Raw genomic sequence first — 19,559 nt, 5'->3', positions numbered from 1 at the left:
AAACCAGTCCAGTCTCTCTCGCCTCCTCTCACTCTCTCGGGATGATTTGGGCTCCCTATGTGGCCTTTGGTGATAAAAACCTCATGGTGACGAGCGATTAATCTGTGCCCTTTCCCACTTCCTGCTCTAAACCGTGTCTCCCTGTGCGTTACAGCGGCGCGGCCCCCAGCGCTCCGTCGACGTCATCGTCTCCTCGGCCTTCCTGCTGACTCTCTCCGTGGTGTTTATCTGCTGCGCCCAGGTGAGTGCGTTAATGAAAAGCCCGATTCTGGCCGGCACCGTCCCTCCCAGACATGGCTGCGTGCCGGCCTCTGTTGTTGTGAGGGTTCGGGGTTAGAAGTCTGTATCAACAGGGAGTGTTTCCCAGCCGTTTGTCCTCCACAGGTGGTTTACAGCTGCTGTTTATTTATTTGTGTGTATTTTAAGAACTGCATTCTATTAAAGGGAAAAAAAGGAACCAATCCCTTTCTGCACAATGAAATATCGTTAAACTGACAAAATACCCTGCAGATATATGTTGACATCACCTAGAATGAGTTAGATTTCTTCACTAGCAGAACAAACAAATACATTTAATAGATTGTGAAGGTGGCAGTGTTTGACTTTCTGGCCGGTGTAGTTGTGGTGTGAAATGAAAAGATACTAAATCCTCGCCTACTGTTTGATAACATTCTGGATCCACTGGCGTTCGTCTCCGCTGCCGCTGTCAGTTGTTGTGTCTCAATCCGCCGCAGCTCTTTAGTCTGTAGGGGGATCATTTTACTTCTACAATGCTCAGAAAAAAAAAGCATTATCCGTGAGAGTAGCTGCCATTCTGTTCAACAGGAACAGTCTGCTGAGGATTATTTGACGCTGATAGTATTGACAAGGGAAGGTCAAGAGAAAGATACAAAACTGTCGGGAAAAAAATTATTCAACAAGGTGACTAATCCCTCTCTGTGTCGTGTGCCGCGTTCCCCGAGGGGGCGTGGGAAGATGTTCCGTGTGCGGCGCTGGCACGCGTGTGCAGCCGGGCTCCGCATTACCAGTGGGGGGTTTATCAGTGCGTCCGTGGGGGTTGGGAGAAGGGAGAGTGGGAGATGTTCGTGTAGGAGGCCGAGCCAGGGCGAAGGAAGATCTCCTTCTTCTCTGCTGTCATGTCGTGTCAAGTCAGTCCCGGCGCAAACCTGTCCACTCCTCTCGGCAGAGTGATTTTCAATCACTGCGCGGTCAGCTCAGCTGGGAGCCATTACCTCTCTTGTCTCCTTCATTTTGTATTTATAAGGCACAGCAATGCATGGGAAATATTATGTCTGACCTCTGCAAGCATTGTTGGCACCGTGGGGATATTTTTTATATGTTCCTCTGGGCCATTAAGTGATTATTCCTCATGCATTATGGATCCCGCACCGCGTCTCATAATGCGCCGAAGCCCTAGTCTTCTTGAGGGATGGTGCGGATGACCGTGGGGGGGTGCAGGCACTTGCGGTGATTGGGAATGCGGTGACGCTGGCATCTCGAGGGCCTCCTCTGCAGACCATAGCCGACGCCATCTAATAGACAGAATGTTTGCTGTCACCCAGAAATGTGCTTTCTCTGAAATAAAACCGTGTTTCGCCCATGCTTATGGTGGCTTGGATTAATAAAGGCGTTCTTAGTAGAAATTGGGCGATACTACCGCTCTGTCGTGGGTTTTATTGCGTTGACTTCCCTCAGCAAAGTTAACAGATGCTTTTTAAATTCTCTGGCAGTCTGAGTTCTCTGCAGATCGAGTGAGGAGGTGTTGGATATGATATAGATGAGAACGAAGCCGTCTCTGTCGGTGTCGTGAGGAACGTGTTTAGTAGCGCCGCGGGCTGCGCTGATGCAAGAGACTTCTCTTTGACACGGGCAAAACAAAGCCTTTCTCTGCCTTGTCAGTTACTAGGAGGTATCATTTGCTTTTCATCCTGTGTGTTTCTCATTTCTTCCCTCCCCTTTGCACAACGGTGTAATTAGCTTGGCTTGAGTATCAAAACAACTCCCACTGCCGGCACTGCATTAACGTGTTTGCCTTTGAGTGCTCAGGTGTTGTCATGGCCGTTTCTCATCTCCAGCTGCTGCACGTTCACGAGACGTTCCTGGACTGTCACTATAATTGGGAGCTGGTGATCTGGTGCATTTCCTTGTCCCTCTTCCTGCTGCGGTTTGTCACCCTGGGCTCTGAGACAAGCAAGAAATACAGCAATACCTCCATTCTCCTGACCGAACAGGTACTCCCGAAATAACCCTCCTTTTCAGTCCCGAAGCAGGCTCTTCTTACCTCCCAGGGCTCCGATGTCAGGGCTGCACGGTGCTGCATTATTGAGGCAGAGTATAAATAGCTCCCTAATGGGGACAGGGGGCAGTTTGCACCTTCACGGTTGCTGCCTCTGGAGATGTTCCTTCCATCCGAGAGCGCTGTGGTCTTTTCGCCCCGAGGTGTGATGCTCTTAAGATGGCTTCGGTGGATCTGTAATGTCATTTCACTGAAAGGCCTGCGCTGAAGTCTACAGACAACCCCGGCTCTCCACATACAAACTGGTGCGTTTTCAGTTTGCGTGGCCCTCGTCTGAAGGTTTGCAAGAAATAGACCGCCCAGACAGGCCTCAGTTTTTATTGATTTAAATCACATATGCATTCAGTGTTTAAGTTCCGGCGCAACACCATCAAAATTAAGACACTTAAAAGGAAACTTAAGCTACTTTTCTTCCTTGTTTATGTACTAGCCGAGCACTCGATAACTTAATCTAACCTTCCGTTTAATTTGTTGTTCTTTTCATAATTTTGTCTTAATTAACGTTGGTTCCTTTGCTTAATTAGTATTTATTTTTTAAGTAATATCGTGCTGCTACAATAGAGCAGCTTTCAATTTGTTTTAATGGTGTTCAACATGAATTGAAATCTGACAACCTGAAACCAATTAAGAGTGCCTAATGAGACACGGTATTAGTTTAATTAAGGGTTAAATGAAGTAATTGGGACTTCAGTCTAGTGAGCAAAAAAAGCAAGGGACGCTGGGGTCCCCAACACTGGCATTGGGAAGCCGTTATATTGTTTCCTTTCATGGCAGCTTGAGGCCCTTTTTATTGAGTTACGGCAAAGGGATTTATCAGCTTCCCTTATTAACGCGAACAAAGCCACACGGCACATTGTGTCGGCCCGTATGAAATACGCAAGGACGTAATAGAGATTACAAATGCCAGGAGCGCTGCGTCTGCTGTGTGTGATTTCCCTTTGCTTTGCAGAACTGCTACTGCGAGTTTCTTAAAAAAAAAAAAACATAAACGTCTACCTGTTTAAAGCACCTGTCGCTTGCCATTTCAATCCCCGTCTGCAGAGTACAGTTCTTTTCCATGCTTTTTCCAGCCCGTACTCTATTCATTCTCTCTCTCTCAAGACATCGCAATCAGTCGGGCAGCGCTCGGGGAAAATCAACCCGACACCAATGCTTTTAAAAAAATCCGCTATTTATGCATAGGGGTCATTGTCCTGTAGGAAATTGTATCCAGTCCTAATAGCTTTCTAGCCGAAGCAAGTCTGAACCGGATTGAAATACCCTGGTGCGTCACAGCAGCCAACCGATCTAGTTATCCAGATCTGCCCAATTCCCTGACGGCTCGAATAGATATCGATCCGGCTTCTCTTTTTACTGTGGGGAGGCGGTTTCTTGGAATTCTGCCTTGTTCTGATGTCATATATATATATATATATATATATATATATATATATATATATATATTTAGAGTCGGCAAAGATCTATTTTGGATTCGCCAGACCAAAATAATTGATACAAGTCAGCTAGACCGGAAAAGGACCTCTATGTCAAGACATCGATTAGCGCTAGACTTGGACTGTCCTTCCAAAAATAACATCCTAGGCTCCTGCTAATCTGGGACTGTGAAACAAACTCTAAAAGTCTTATACCTGGGTTGCAGATGAGGCCTGTATCTCAGCCTTTTTACCAAGCAGACCTTCCTCTAAACACAATCACATTTGTATTTTGTGTTAGTTTTCTTCTAGCCGTTCTTTTGATTGTTGCTCAAGTTTTATTTCTGTCATATTTCCCCCTCAGTGTCTCTGCTGAAACTGAATTAATCTGCATCTGTTTCCAACTAGATCAATCTTTATCTGAAAATGGAGAAGAAACCCAATAAGAAAGAAGAACTGACATTGGTAAATAATGTACTCAAACTGGCAACCAAACTCCTGAAGGCAAGTACAAAAACTGCTTTGTCTTTGTTGTTGGAAGTGTTAATGTTGGTAATAGGTAGATTACCAGTCAATCCCACCCATCCTCATAGACGATGGTGTCCAGAAGGATGTTTGAGTTTGTGTTTGTTAGAAAACATTGATTACTTAACCCAGTACACTTCATTTTTGGTGGCAACCGTTGTGATCCATTCCTCGTCTCTATCAGGAGCTGGACACCCCCTTCAGACTCTACGGACTCACCATGAATCCGCTACTGTACAACATCACTCAGGTGGTCATCCTCTCGGCCGTGTCGGGGGTCATCAGCGATCTCTTGGGCTTTAACCTGAAGGTGAGTCTGGTTTCTAACTCCAAAGCTCAGATGGTGTCAGAAGACCAGCGACGCACCGTTTTTATAGAAGTTTAATCTGCTATAACATGCACCTATCTCCTTCTGGTGGCCAATACGTCCAGGAGAAAATATCCTGTGGTGAATTAAAAAGTTTATGTGCATAATCCCCTCTCTTGCTCAAACTGTATGTCATGACAAGGTCACAGTTGCAACCACAGTAGACAGCTTTTTGAAGCAGCCCAGTAATGTGTTGAAAGCGATGCCACTTGGTACCCTTTCGCCACATTCCTAGTTCTCAACTTCCCGAGCTGTCGTTTTGGCACTTCCATCCCGCAATACCTCGGGGACTGAGGACGGCGGGCTCTGCTTACGTGCGGCGAGACCCAGGGCCGCCTGCACATGTGCCGCGTGGGATTTGAGACACAGTGGGGTGGTGGTGAAATGTGTCAGTGCTAATCCTGCGAAATGAACAGTAATAACCGTAGGGGTAGGATAGAAAGCAAGCACCGCGGGGGTGGGGGGGGCAGTCGGTGCAATGCGATGCAATGCCAGTCATCTTGTAATGAAGGTGGGTAATCGGGGACGAGATCTCCGCGTGGGATTGAGTCATTATTCAGACGTAGACTTTTCCAAAACCAAATTAGCGACGGCGTCCCAGCGACAGGAGCTACCTCCTAAATTCCACTTCCCGCTACTCCTGACAAGCGTAGTAAGAGAGGAGTTGTCTCACAATGGCACAGTTATCTGTAAATACTACCTCGAGGTCAAGGCTGTTGCCCAAAGTGCTTGAACACGTTGAATTCGATGTGCTAGTTACGGTAAGAGTATTCATCTCTTGCGTAAGGAGTGTAACGCAGCTGCCACCTCGTGTGTGTTAAAGGAGTGGATTCACGCTGACATGGGAGCTCCGGTTCCCGTAAATTACAGGTATCCTCATCTGAGACGACTCTGACAAGACACTTCTGCCTCCCCGGCAAACCCCCGCAGGATCTGTAACATGTAATGACAGGCTCGTGTGAGAGGGGGGTGTCTGGGGGCCGTAACGGCGCGTCGCTCTTCACGCGCGACCTCTTTAAACCCACAGCTTCGAATGTTTTCTCCACAGCTCTGGAAGATCAAATCATGACGACGACGAGCTGAATGAAGACTTCATCGGCCTCCCGAAACACAGGAACGCTCGCTGGTGGCGGAAAACTACAGAGAAACTGACTATCGGGCCCCTGGACTGTGAACCCGGGCCCATTTCTAAGACATATCGAAGATGATTTCATTTCAGATACTTGTGCAATTCATATATTTATTTTACCCTTTCAGTGTTTTACTTTTTTTTTTTTTTTTTTGGCATTTGTTTTAGTACCTTGTTTTAATTGGAAGTATTATTTTAGCGCTGTTCTTGGGAAGGGTGTGCAAGCCGCAACTCACAGCAGCTTCACTGAAAAAGGGTTATCGCACTTTTAACGGTAGACAAATCCTGCTGCAGAAAACGTACAGTATCGGCCCGCTGTGAACGCCTGTGAATGACCCTCTCACCGAGGTCTACGTCTGTCGAGGGTTTGGGAAGCAGAACGGACACTGTGATGAAGAGAGGATGACAGTTGGTTTCGCTGTCACGATTTAAGCTCCGTTGTGTGGTAAGATAGCTGGAAGATACTTGATATCACCTATAGTAAGCAAGAGACAACCGCAAAACCAAAGACTGGAATTCCAAACGCAAGTCCCCACAGCTAACGAACCTTTTCATGAGCGAAGCGAGAACCACCCTGTTGAGCAAGTCTGGAGGGTTTAATTGCATAGGCTGGCCACGCACGCCGAGCACACAACCATTTGTGCACCTACAGAAGGAGTAAAACCAAATGACAACAGCAGAAAACACGCAATAGGACCACCGTCCGATTGCCGCTTGCACCCTCTTTCAATCTGGCCCTTCTCTGTCAGAACCGACTTTTATTTTTTAAACGGTCAAACTGTATTTAGAGCAATAATTGTAAATGCTACCAAGATTGAAGGTATTTTGATAGAGGATAGATATAACTGTATTTATTAAGACACCGGGGCGGCCCGCGCGACACAAGCCGGGCATGCCTGAAAATGTGCACTTTTTAAACATGTTACATTTCAATGTCGAGACATTACGAATAAGCCTTTTTGTTACGTGTGTGTGTGTGTGTGTGAGTGGGGGGGGTCTGTTTGAAAATGACCAAAGTGCATTTTGTTGGAGAAGAATGTATTTGGACAGCTTTAGATAAAAAGATTGCTTTTTATTGAAGGTGCTTTAAAGGAAACTGATACTTTACTTTTTTTTTTTGTTTTTTTTTTTGCCTGTTCTTTTTTTAAATCTGATCGTTCATGCTTTAGACCTTTGGATTAAAACCCCATCGCAGTACTGAGGAACACTTAATGAGATGAAAGAAGCTCAATTGTTTTTTTTAAGGGGAAGATGATATATAAAGGACTATGCATTGTTCTCCTTTGTAAAGGGAAGACAGCATATGGGGAAACTATTTTTTTTTTTCCTGTGTGTGTGTGTGAGCAGGTTTATTTGTACGAGTTCCAGATCTGTATATAAAAGATGGACACCCGATTGCCCCACAAACCTCCTACACACAGAGAATAAGCTACGGGGGTATTTGCCACCAAACGACGGACTTGCTTTCACTGCCCACCTCTCCATCGACCACCCGGCACTGTAATTAACATGAAAACCTTCAATTAAACATACTGTGGCTGACAGCTGTGGGTTTGTGTTCTTTGTCCAGAGGTTTCTGAGGTGCTTCTTTCATTAAGGATTGTTTTGTAATTCCCTCCCCAGAGGTTATATACAGCCACGGTGAGTGATAAACTGCAGGGGAATGGAAAGGGCTTGCATGTCCACTTGCCTTTCTCCAGTCCAGCAGATGGCACTGGAAGTACGTGAACTAAGACTAGCATACACACACATCTACCGAGGAATTAATCTCTGGCCGTGAGAAGAAGGCAGGGGCACAGCTCTGTCTGATCCAGAACTGGACGCTTAATAACCAGAATAAGGAAGTCATTAGCAAGTGTGAAACCAGGAGAGTCTTCAGCCACGTTGGAAGTGAATGCGACACGCTAGGCCCCAGTCTGTTTCCCTGGCTCTCGGATATTGTATAATATAATGCTGAATTACGGCCAGCATCATTATGAAAAATGATTTTATCACCGCCCCCCCCCTCCTGTAAGGAATTTCCCTGGTGTGGTTTATTAGCCCTTCTAAGTGGAAGCATTGCCAACAAAATCATCAAGCTAAGTGCTGGGCTGATAAATGTCTGTTGCGATTTCAAACAAATCTTACAGATAAATAAATAAACCGAATGAAGGCGGGGCTTCGGCTGGCTGCGAGTGACAGCACCTGGCAGGGAACCAACATCCTGCGGCTCCTCTAGAAACGGCTGTACCGAACAGGCTGAACATCATACTGCTTTGTAATCTTATTTACCGTTGTAGTCCAAAGTGTTCACGCCCTTTAATTGAAACATGATTCATTAAGCGTTCAACGTTGTGTTTGTTAAATCAGAAAGTGAGGGGAACCAAACTGCATATCAGGTGATATTGTCACCATCATATTCTGAGGGGAATCTGTTAAAATTCAAAGTCCTTTAGTGGGACATTATTCAGAGGAAATCCGGTGCTGTATTCTCACAAAACAGCATATAATCGCTACATCAGGTGTTTAGACATTGGATACAAGAATTGGCATTTAAGAGCTACACAAAGTAGTTAGAAATGTAAGTGGATGTCCCTAAGTGGTCTGAATCTTGAGAAATGACGCTATCCTAATATAGACGCCATACATATGATCATAAAATACTATAATTTGGGTATTGTAGTCTGGATAGCGTTGGCTTGGTGTTGGCAGCACGTACAGGGTGAGAAGCTGGTTCAATCCCTGTGCTGTGGCTGGACGCACACCTTTGTTTTTCCTCTCGGGATGAAGCGGCTGGAGAGACGATCAGGGCACCTACACACAGAACCGCACCACACAACTGCGGTGCCTGAGTGAGTGTCCAAGGGCGATCAGCGATAAAGCAGCCTGGATTATATGAGTCCTGTAACAAAACGGCCCTCATTTATTACACTGTCACAGCGCTGGCTAGTTGACTTCAGTCCCTTTGTTGTAAAGAGGGTTGAGATGCTTCAGCGCGATAAAGGCACTGAAGAAGTTGGTTTAAAGCTTTGGTGGGAAGAAGGAATTTTCCAATTAATATAACATTTATTACATCAGCATCCAATCTTGATGGCGAAGAGCAATTATACTCCACTTTATCAGTGTTCTGCTCCTATCATATTTCATTAAACCTCTGAATTATTATATTACTTAGCAGATGCCATTATCCAGGGCAACGTACCATTTTCACAGTATAGCACATTATTTTTTACATACAATTGCCCATTTATACAGCTGTGTTTTTACTGGAGCAATTTAGGTACAGTGTCTTGCTGAAGGGTACAACAGCAACGTCCCCCTCCTGGGATTGAACCCACGACCCTCCACTCCAGAGGCCAGAGCCCAGTTCTCTCTAGAAGACTTCAGTGGCTATCACCGTTATCTTTCCAATTAATTTAATCCGCTTTTATTATAGCAAAGTGTAATTTTATATTTACTTGTGTGAGAATTCAGTGTGATTTTAATCTGAAAGCTCATTATGCTTTGATCTGACTGACCCTAAAGATCCCAAATCTCTCCTCCGGCGACACAACCAAGCAGCAATTAATACGGGACATGACACGGAGCGCAACACTGTCAAGACCTACCTTATGCCCTCGTTCTCTTTGTCCAAGTCCGGTCTTGACGGCCACATTAGAGCAGGTTTGTAACTTTCCAACACAGAATCAGATCCATTTAACAATTGCATGGTTTAATTAATTTGGAGCCCAATTACAGAGGACTGAGACCCTCCAGCACAAGAGAAGCCCAACACTGCGGTAATACTCTGCAACACAACGCCAGGATCAGCACACACACGTCAGGACCTTCAGGAAACGCTGCTGGTTCTGTATTTCAATGAGGCACACAGCACTGTATGTTTAAGAAGCTTAAATACTTGTGTGTAGCTCTTATATGAACTGCTTTGTAATGATATGAAATACAGTGGATTGCATAAGTATCCACCCCCCTAGGACTTTTGGACATTTTGTAGTGTTACAATGTGGAACTAAAATGGATTTGATTGGGGTTTTCTGTCACTGATCTACGCTAAGTAGGGGAAAAAACGATTATCTGTTTTTAATTCACTACAAATAAAAAAACAGAAAGCCTTGATTGCTTAATATTCACTCCGTTAGCTATGACACTTAAATGAGCTGTGGCGCAGCCTTCAGCAGTCACAATTAGTTGAATAGAGTCCACCTGTGTGCAACCAACACACCATGAAGAGCAGCTTTCAAAACAAGTCTGAGAGAAAGTTCTGGGAAAGCACCAGTCAGGGTTGGGCTACACTCCCTGAGATCCCATCCCCATCCCCACTGTAAAGATGGAAACCTGTCAGGACTGAGGGCAAGATGGATGGAGCCAAATCTAGGAAGCCTGGAGGAAAACCTGCTTCAGTCTGCAAGAGCCCTTGGACTGGGTCTGAGGTTTACCTTTCAGCAGGACAATGACCCTAAACACACAGCCAAGACTACAGGTGTTGTGTTCTAGAATGGCCCAGACCTCAATCCAGCTGAACATCTAGGCAAGACTTAAAAGTTGCTGTTACCGATCAGTGCCTGTCAAACTTGATGGAGTTTGAGCAATTTTGCCAAGAAGAATAGGCAGAAAGTACAGGAACCAGATGTGCAACGCTGGCAGAGACTTTCCCAAAAAGGCTTGCAGCTGTAATTGCTGCCAAAGGTGGATCTACCAAGTATTGACACACAGGTGGATGAATACTTATGCGATGAACACATTTCAGGTTCTTTATGTCTAATTGAATTTTTGTTTCACCATAAAACGATATTTTACACCTTCAAGGTGTTGTGTATGTGGTGTTAATCAAAAGAGAATAGTTTATTTTACTATGTGCTGAAATGTCATAAAAAAAGAAATACTCAACCAGGAGAAAATACCAAAAGCCCCCTGTTGCAAACTCTAGGGAACTTATTCAGCAAAATGTGTGATGATACTAGTGAACATGTGGCTCAATCAGTCAGAAACCGGTGGGGGGACAGTGCTAGATATTTACCTTGCCAAGGAATTCACCCATTTGTGTTTTTCCTACAGCAGTTTATTTCTGCCAGCTGTTTTGTGTCTATCTGCCACCCCTTGTGTTTGTTTTTGCCAGCTGTCTATTCTCCCCATATTTCCATAATGTATAGCTCATTTTTATTTCTTTGTTCTCAGGTGGGCAGCGTCACAGAAGTAAAAGCTGCATTTATTGTTACAGCCGGTCTACAGACAACCATCCCTTAACCCATGTAGAAATCATGGGTTGTAAAACTGTACGAGACAACCCAGCTTACTGCCCTTAGCTGTGTGAATTGTCATTAAGCCCAAGACCATCAATTGCCCAGGTTATTTACACTTGTTGACTTTGTGACGTGTGTGTGTGTGCTTCCTGGCTGTTGCTTTCTGTTTCTGTTGGTTTGTTCTCTTATATTAAAGTTACACTAAACAGATACGACAGCAATAACAATCAATGCAAAGAAATAAGACATAAAAATGCATTTTTTATGCACTAGAGATTCGTCGAGGCAATCTTTCCCTGACTGCTCGAACGCTGAAGGAGTCACGTGACATTTTCCTATTCTAGTGTTTACAGTGGTTTAAACCTTAGCAACCCAGCATGATACATAGAGAGGCCCAGTGAATTGGGATGATATATAATTGTCAAGGCTGTTACATGTTTGTGGAATATACCACACTGGGTTGTGTGGGGTTAAATAACACACTATCCACTGTCCTTTTTTCCTTTATTATTGTCTTTATTTGCTAACCTCTCACGGCACGTTCTGCCACAGAAATTCACTGCACATTATTTAAATGCATTAATTCTACACATGGTGTTTCTGTCACCCTTCTGCATTTTTGGTGGCAGAGTGCCTTCATTAGTTTGGTTGTCAGTTAGCGGTACAGCTGCTATTGTGTATGATGATAACTGCTTACAGATTGTCTCTTCATTCCAGCCGTTATCTGATTTTGATTGCACCAGGGGTTGCTCTCCAGAAAGTATCATAAACTTCAGTTGAACTCCAGCAGCTATCGGAAGGTGCCGGTGTGTGGTGTTGTAATACTAATGCCAAACATCACAGGTTCCCCAGTATCAATAAAGTCAGGACTGTATGTACATCGATCATAAAAATACGAGCATAACGATTTTTAAATGTAGCTATATCCATATTTTCCATTCCCATGATATTTTTTTCTTCTTCTCTGTGGCCAAGTGAGTGTTTAGAACACAGAGGGAAGGGAAGTAAAACATAAGACATTGATTTGATTTTGTTCAGCTGTAATGTTCGCCAAATTACCACTCCCTTTCGGACTGCTGGCTCTGGCGTGTTGAGCAGGGTGATCTCAGAGTAGGTTCAGCAAAAAGGTTTTCCTCTGTAGGAATAATGGATTGACTAATACATTTCTGTTTGTGTTGGAATGAGACTTAAGACCTTCACGATTCTGTTGTTTTCCCTTCCTCTCTCTGCGTTGCTGCAGTGGGAATTGTGTATAATTATTGTGTGTAGTTTAAAAGCCCGAAACAAAGCTGAGTAGCAGAAACTCATTATATGACAAGAATGCGGGATGCTTTCTGGATTGCTGTGGGATTTGGACCGCATGAGTGCCGTGACACAGATGGCTGCTTGTTCTGTCGTCATCAGATCTCTGCTGGACTTGCTGTACTATCAAACCCAGGAATATTTAGCTGTCTCTTTGTCTTGCTTTTTTTTTGGTCCTGCCACACATTTCTTGGTCTTAAGAGGCATTCTTACTGCGCATTTGAAAGGGAATGAGGTTTCATTGTAGTATAATGAATTGTGGCAAATGTAAAATGCCTTTCCTTCACCGCAAACCAAATCCAGCAGCAGAGACGAATATAGGATTGTCTTGTCAAATAGAAACGTGAATGTGTATGCATGTTAATTGAGGTCTCAGCTGTAGTGCTATTAGAGTAACACTTTACAATAAGGTGCTGTGATTCCTCATGAATTAATATATGAAAACCCACAGGATTTAAACAGCAATACCTCATGAACAACATCTGAATTCTAATGTTGAGCACCACAACCCCAACCCCAACCCTAAACCCAACCCTAAACCCAACCCCAACGTTGTACATGTGATTAACATCAGAACTGAGATGAAGTGCATGACATATTCATGTGTTTATCCTGTGGTATTCATATATTAATTCGTGAGGAATCACAGCACTGTATTATAGTGTGACCAACAACTCTTTGACCTTTGATCAGTAGAGCTCGATTCATTAGACACGGACACAAGTTCAAAAAATACAAACAACTCTATTATAAAACAAAGGTAAACTGACTATGGTAAATTACTAAAATAATAATAATAATAATAATAATAATTATAATAATAATTATAATAATAATAATACATAAAATAAAATAGGCAGTTAGATGAATTGATGATTATGATTATTATTATGATAATTAATGTCGGTAATGATTAGAGAACCAATACATTAATATATGAAGTTAGGGCTGGAGTAACAATATTGAACATTAAAGTAATCTTCCTCCTACGAAGGATATGGCCACTTTTATAAAGTCCACAGTTTAGGAGGGATATGGACATCTTGATGCATTTTAGGACCTGCTAAGGGTCAGAGATCTGGAGAGGGAGGAGAGTTAAAGAATCACCACTTTATATCAGTTCATATTAATTAAACCAACACGACATGCTGGTCGCAACACAGTCTCCGCTGGGGGTTTGTTTGCTTCCAATAAATGCTGCCTTGCATTTTCCTTTTCAAGGTTTCCTGCTTCATGAGGAGATTGGTAATGGTGCTGTACTATTATCAGGAACTGGGGCAACCCCAAGGTGTAGCAGCTAACTGTATTTTTATCATCAAAGTCCTAGTGATGTTTTCAACACACATTCACCTTTGAAAAGTACCTAAAAAATATTCCAGCCCGATCCCTGCATCTCCCAGGGACATTTGACGGTTTCTGCCTATTTGAAGCTGCGCTTGTGGTAAGTAGTGTGCTCTCTGCATCTAGCTGACGGCAGATGTCACAGTTTGTTAATCTATTCAGGTGGATTATGCAGCCCGTACCGTGTGAAGCAGAACCAAACAACAGGTGCGTTACAAATGCACTGTTTTGTCATCTTTCTCTTTCACAACGAATTCCTACACACACTCCATACTCCATGTATATGTCAGGGGTGACCGACCCTAATCCTGCAGAGCCACAGGGCCTACATGTTTTTGTTTTATCCAGATCGTTAACTGCTTGAGTCAATTGTGGGTCTTAATTAATCAAAATGTCCTTGTGTTCAAGATATTCAGTGACTGGTTAATTAGAGAGACATGTAAAACCTTCAGGATTGTGGCCACCCCCGTTATATATCTTTTGTTCTTCTTTATAAAAACACAATTTCATACTAATAAGCTATGCCTGCTTAAAAGGCAATTTTAGAAATATCGCTGGACCTGAGGATTTCCAAGAAACATCTCCAAACGAAACGATCGGCAGCGGATATCAACCACAAATCCACCTTGTCATTGTGCCGTCGAATCCACAATGAAGTGCAGCTGGTGAGGCGGCATCTCTGCTCTGCAGCTCGGAGACCTGTGGCATTGACATCCAGCTGTGGAGTAAACAAGCGCGGCGGCCGTAATTGCTCTGGCCTTTCGCTGAAGACAGGAGAGATTCTGTTCATTTGTAGTAATTTGGAAGACACCATCAACAGTTAAAAAGGCCCAAATTGTGCCCAAGTGCATAATGTCATGTCGAATAAAGTTTCCCATCGTTAGTCGGAAGGAGATATTCTCCAGCGTCCTGTTACCAGAGCAGGCGGTTCATTATTAATGGTTGTGGTTACCAAGCCCTCCAGTGAGTTGTCTCGGAGGCCCCTCCACCTGATAGCGTCGGCCCCAGAGTGTGATAAGGAAGTTAAACGAGCCAGGCACGGTGTTCTACACATTTTTTCATACACCATATTTCCGAATGTTTTGGGAGAAGAAGCACAATTACACAGTGCTTTTACCTTTCCAATTGTTTACTGTGGGATACCCTGGTAGTTAAAATAAATAAATTCAAGTGTAGGAAAGTACATGCTATTGGAGATCTTTGGTAAAAGTGCCAAATTACTGTGCAACCTTAACTGTGATAAACTGATAAATTGGTATAATGGGATGCTGGCCTCAGGGCCTGCTGGTGTCCTATAATGGACCCTTAAACCATCTATTCATAAATGCCTCGAGGAGTTCTCTACCAGCGAGGAGAGCGAGCCTCTGAGATCATATTATCATTCTGTTTCCGTTCAGTCCAGAGCAATGGATAAGGATCAGAACGATAAGCAGGCCAGGATGTTTTTCAACACCATCTTCGTTGAGCTGCTGTACTCTTCTCACAGTCTTGTGAGTAATGTAACCCCAGCCCCAAGCCTAGCCCCAGCTTACGCTTAATTACAACCATCATGTTAGGTAAGGTTGGCATTGGGGTTAGTGTAAAACATAAAACACCTTCCACAGGCTAAAGTAAGTCTGACTGAGTGAGGGGTAGATTAGTTTAGGTGTTGGCTCAGGTTGGCCAATAATCAGGATCCACGACCCTAGCAACACTAAAACTTGAAGCTACACTTTGCTCTTCCCCTCATCATTATGTAGTAAAAATGGAAGCCCATCCCTTGGCCAATATAAAATCCTATACCCCATTTACTTTTCTTTCCAAAACAAAATACAGATTATAGCCAGATTGTAGATTAACGTATTTATGCACAGCTCGGTTCTAGGAGGCCAAAGGAAACTGGATGCTTATTCTTCCCCCCTTTGTGTGTGGTGGCTGTTTTTTTCTCTATTGCTTTTAAGTTGATAAAAGTTTGTATGTTGGGATTAAAATGTTAACTAGTAACTGCTGCCATAGCTGAGTTTGTTAGGGTTTGAAATGTAGGGCAAATATCCCACTAGTGCTATTTGCTTTGAGGACAGAAAGTTGTCTGTGGTTGTCTTTATGGCATTGGATTCTTGGTGCCGACTTTGGGATTATTTTAGAGGAGCACAGAGTCAGCCATTCCATAATGTAACAGATTTCCAAAATTGTACATTCTGTTTTTATCAACAGTTTCCAGCCCCTCGCAGTAAGATACAGTGTGCATTAACTTTTAATGGATACAAGTCAGAAACACTTTTCCGAGACTTCTGGGACCATCTAGTTCTTTCCAGCACCTAGTGATGGGTAGAAAAAACCCACAGGTTTAAAACCACTGGACTAAATAATTAATGTTATATTTCTAGCGTCCTTCTGAAACTTTATTTCCATGAATATTCCCAGGGCCTGCTTCTTATTGCCAGACTTGAAGAGTTCACAATAAATAATGTCAGCACTTCTTACACGGAGAGTTTCAAGCCCGGAACCATTGGAATATTGCATGAATGTAAAATCCGGCAGAATAAATACATAAATTGGTATTTTAAAAACAGAATTTGAAAAGGATCCTTATTTTTGTATGTGCAATAAAATAATACCTATATAACCCCCACACACACACAAAAATGAAATTTCTTTCGCTGTCCTGAAAGCCACTTGAAAGATAAGTGTAGGAATGTATTTAAAGGCAACTGTCCACGATTTCCACTGTCCCTGTCTGCAGAGCCAAACTGGAAGACCTTAATAAAAGAGGACTTTAACCCCCATGATGTATATAAATGGTAAGGGAACACTGTTGATTCTTGTCAGTGAGATACAATCCTGCCAGGAGAGGTACATTCATAATTAACCGTAAGCCAGTGAAGCGGAACTGTTTCAAAACCTGAGACCACGGAGAGTCGCACACGGAGTTGTCGCTGCTGCCGTCTGGGTGACACCGGGGGCCGGCGGGTCTGTGTGATCTCACCGCCCCCGGCTATTTCCCCGGGAGCAGCTCTGCCATGACTCCCGAGCCGAGAACAGGTTTGACAAGGGAATGTCAGGCCTCTTGTGTTTTGCACATTGTGTCCAGTACTTTTCTTTATTCAGGGGAACATTTGTCCTCCAGTCATATTGGCCACTGTGTCAGGAGACTGGAGGGAGACGTTTTAAACTGACCGGTTTGCAAACATCTTGAAATTGACATATCAAAGAAGAGTAGTAGATTTATTTACCCATGCTGCCAATGCACACCCCAGATGTGCCGTTTCCTGCATTATTCAGCAACATCAATGTTCTTCTTGTTTGAGGCATCCAGACACAATAAGCTGTCCCTAGAAATACTGAAGTTCTCCCATAGTACTTCTACACCAGTAATATAATACCAGCCTCCTGCATCATTGCGGTTTGGTCACTGCCTTGCACTACTGCATGAAAGCTTTATCCAGCTTAAGAAGGAATAGTCCCAGCAGGGTTTTTGAGTCTTGTCTTTTAAAATCCAGTGAACGACTGCTTATAAATGCACAGGGAAGGAAAGGACACAGCACTGTGTGCACATCATATCACTCACTCTGGGTGTAGAAATCTGCAGCCCTGTAAAAATGGGAATGCCCATCAAAGTGACTTGAAAATAAACAAACAAACAAAAAATAAATAAACAAACCGTAATCACTACACAAAATGATAGCAATGTGCAAGCATTTCAGAACACTGTACAGTTCAAGGGAGGGTACAATAAGAGTGGAAATCAATGTTGACAGACACATTTGCATATTTATAATTCACCCACAGTAGATGTATGTATGTATATGTAAACATGTATGTTATATTTGTGTGGGGGAGAGAGGCAATGTTAAAATCTTCCCATGCACGTATATTTTATTGAAGATCTGGATCAAAGCCAAAGAATCTGACCCTGAAAAACTGACACAAGCTTCGGCAGGAAAAAAATACCAAATAGCTCACAGGGACAAGGCTTACAAGGCGCTGAGATCTATTTTCCGAGGCTATTATGCACAGGAAACTAATCATTAGGCTGCCACATGGCTGAATAAAGACTTTGCGATGGAGAAAAAGCAATTTATGCAATTTAATTTTAAATGTATAAACATTACAGAATCCTACTGTCTTTGAACTAAAGCAGATAAAGTGCTTGAGAAATGCGCTCATGGCTTTATGTCAAACACATCGACTCCCGGGACGGGCACACGTGATCAGGATTAAAAAAAGACACAACAGCACATGAACACTGTCCTGTATGGGGTGTGATTTGCATTATATAGAGGTGCTCTCCTTTGGGTGACGAACTTACCTCAATGAGACAAGACGACATTCCTTTCAGTAGCTCAAAATGTCAGCACTTTTAGTAACCAATGAAAGGATGATCAGAAAACATCCACTTGGCTTCTATTAATGACATTTTCCCCTTATTGAACTGTGCATATGAGATTATGGAAAACAATATTAACATACAGTTCTGCTTTGTTCACAGAACCTCACAACATTGATTATTAGTATTAAATCAAATAAAGACTTCTTATTGAGTTAACTAACAGTAGAAACTAAACCATGGAGGGTGTGATATTTTCACTTTCTGAAGTCTACACCTTTAATCTGAAACAGTGATTGTTTTCCATGTATTTATTTTGTCTAAGGTTGGGGGTAACATAGGTATGATTTTTAGCAGGGTTAGAGTCTCATATTTAGAGTGTTGACATCCATTAAAGTTACAGTTGTGCTTCTACTGGATTCATTTAGTGGAAGAGTTTCAGTTTCACAGTTCATAGACTACTATATATATACAGACGGGTGACAAATTAAAGGAAAATCCTGAATAAATGAGTGGAGGAACATAACGAATGCAAATGCCTCCAAACAGGTGTACTGCATGATACAATTAAGCAATTAACATCCTATCATGCTCTGTACATGTACACAAATGCTCAGCAGGCCCAGTTGACCTCGATTTTGGATCAAGATGGCAAGAGTAAAGGATCTCAGTGACTTTGACAGAGGGGTCATTATTGGGGCACAAATGGCAGGAGCTTCAGTCACACAGACGTTCAACTGGCTCGTGTTCTGGACAAGTGGGCGAGTGCATGTGTGGGACACCAAGAGAGCGGGACAGGCCTGACTGCTGGACCCCTACAGTGAGGGGATCCGGAGGCTCTGTTATGCTGTGGGGGGCATTTTCCTGGCATGGTTTGGGTTCACTTGTCCCCTTAGAGGGAAGGGTCACTGCAAATCATTACACAGTTATTCTGAGGGATCACCTTTATCCTATGGGGACACATTTCTATCCTGATGGGAGTGGCCTCTTCCAGGATGACAATGCCCCATCCACAGGGCACGAGGGCCACTGAATGGTGTGATGAGTATGAAAATGATGTGAATCATATGCTATGGCCTTCACAGTCACCAGATCTCAACCCAATTGAACACCTATGGGAGATTCTGGACCGACGTGTTAGACACGCTCTCCACCACCATCATCAAAACCCCAAATGAGGGAATATCTTTTGGAAGAATGGTGTTCATCCCTCCAGTAGAGTCAGAGACTCGTACAATCTGTGCCAAGAGCATTGAAGCTGTTCTGGGGCTCGTGGTGCCCAACACCTCACTGAGACACTTTATGTTGGTTTTTCCTTTAATTTGTCACCCGTCTATATATGTTGTCTAATGTGATGTGTTGCATATTAAATGTGTTGTAGTGATGTAACCATCGGCTCAATAATTATAACAATAATATAATGAATATTGTTCTGGAAACGATACTTGTTCTTCAGTCCAGGAATTGCACTCCTGCACTCAAGACAGAGTGTGTGTAAACTTTGTACCTCCAATTCATGGCTTTTTATGGAGTAGCAGTCGAACTTCAATACACCCCCTGATTTTGTGTTGCATGCCTATTATCTTTGCATCAAAGTTGGCTATTTTAATAAGCTAGGGATCTGTATCGCTGCCAAGGGGGAGAAAATACACATGAAAGATA

General features: G+C 43.2%; 1 protein-coding gene across 3 annotated transcripts in view; it reads left to right on the top strand.

The window, feature by feature from the left end:
* Window positions 1–7,273, top strand: part of LOC136771342 (protein PHTF2) — a 53,793-nt gene extending 46,520 nt beyond the window's left edge. For all 3 annotated transcript variants that reach the window (XM_066723593.1, XM_066723595.1, XM_066723594.1), the window contains 5 exons: window positions 155–241; window positions 2,076–2,231; window positions 4,117–4,212; window positions 4,418–4,543; window positions 5,649–7,273. In XM_066723593.1, the coding sequence (XP_066579690.1) occupies window positions 155–241; window positions 2,076–2,231; window positions 4,117–4,212; window positions 4,418–4,543; window positions 5,649–5,669 (486 nt within the window). In that variant the 3' untranslated portion in view covers window positions 5,670–7,273. The remainder of the gene's footprint in view (window positions 1–154; window positions 242–2,075; window positions 2,232–4,116; window positions 4,213–4,417; window positions 4,544–5,648) is intronic.
* Window positions 7,274–19,559: the final 12,286 nt, after the last annotated feature.

The sequence above is a fragment of the Amia ocellicauda genome, chromosome 15, assembly GCF_036373705.1.
Source record: "Amia ocellicauda isolate fAmiCal2 chromosome 15, fAmiCal2.hap1, whole genome shotgun sequence".
Classification (NCBI taxonomy): Eukaryota; Metazoa; Chordata; class Actinopteri; order Amiiformes; family Amiidae; genus Amia; species Amia ocellicauda.
Note: the sequence above shows the minus strand (reverse complement) of the source record. Positions and strands in the feature narration are given on the sequence as shown.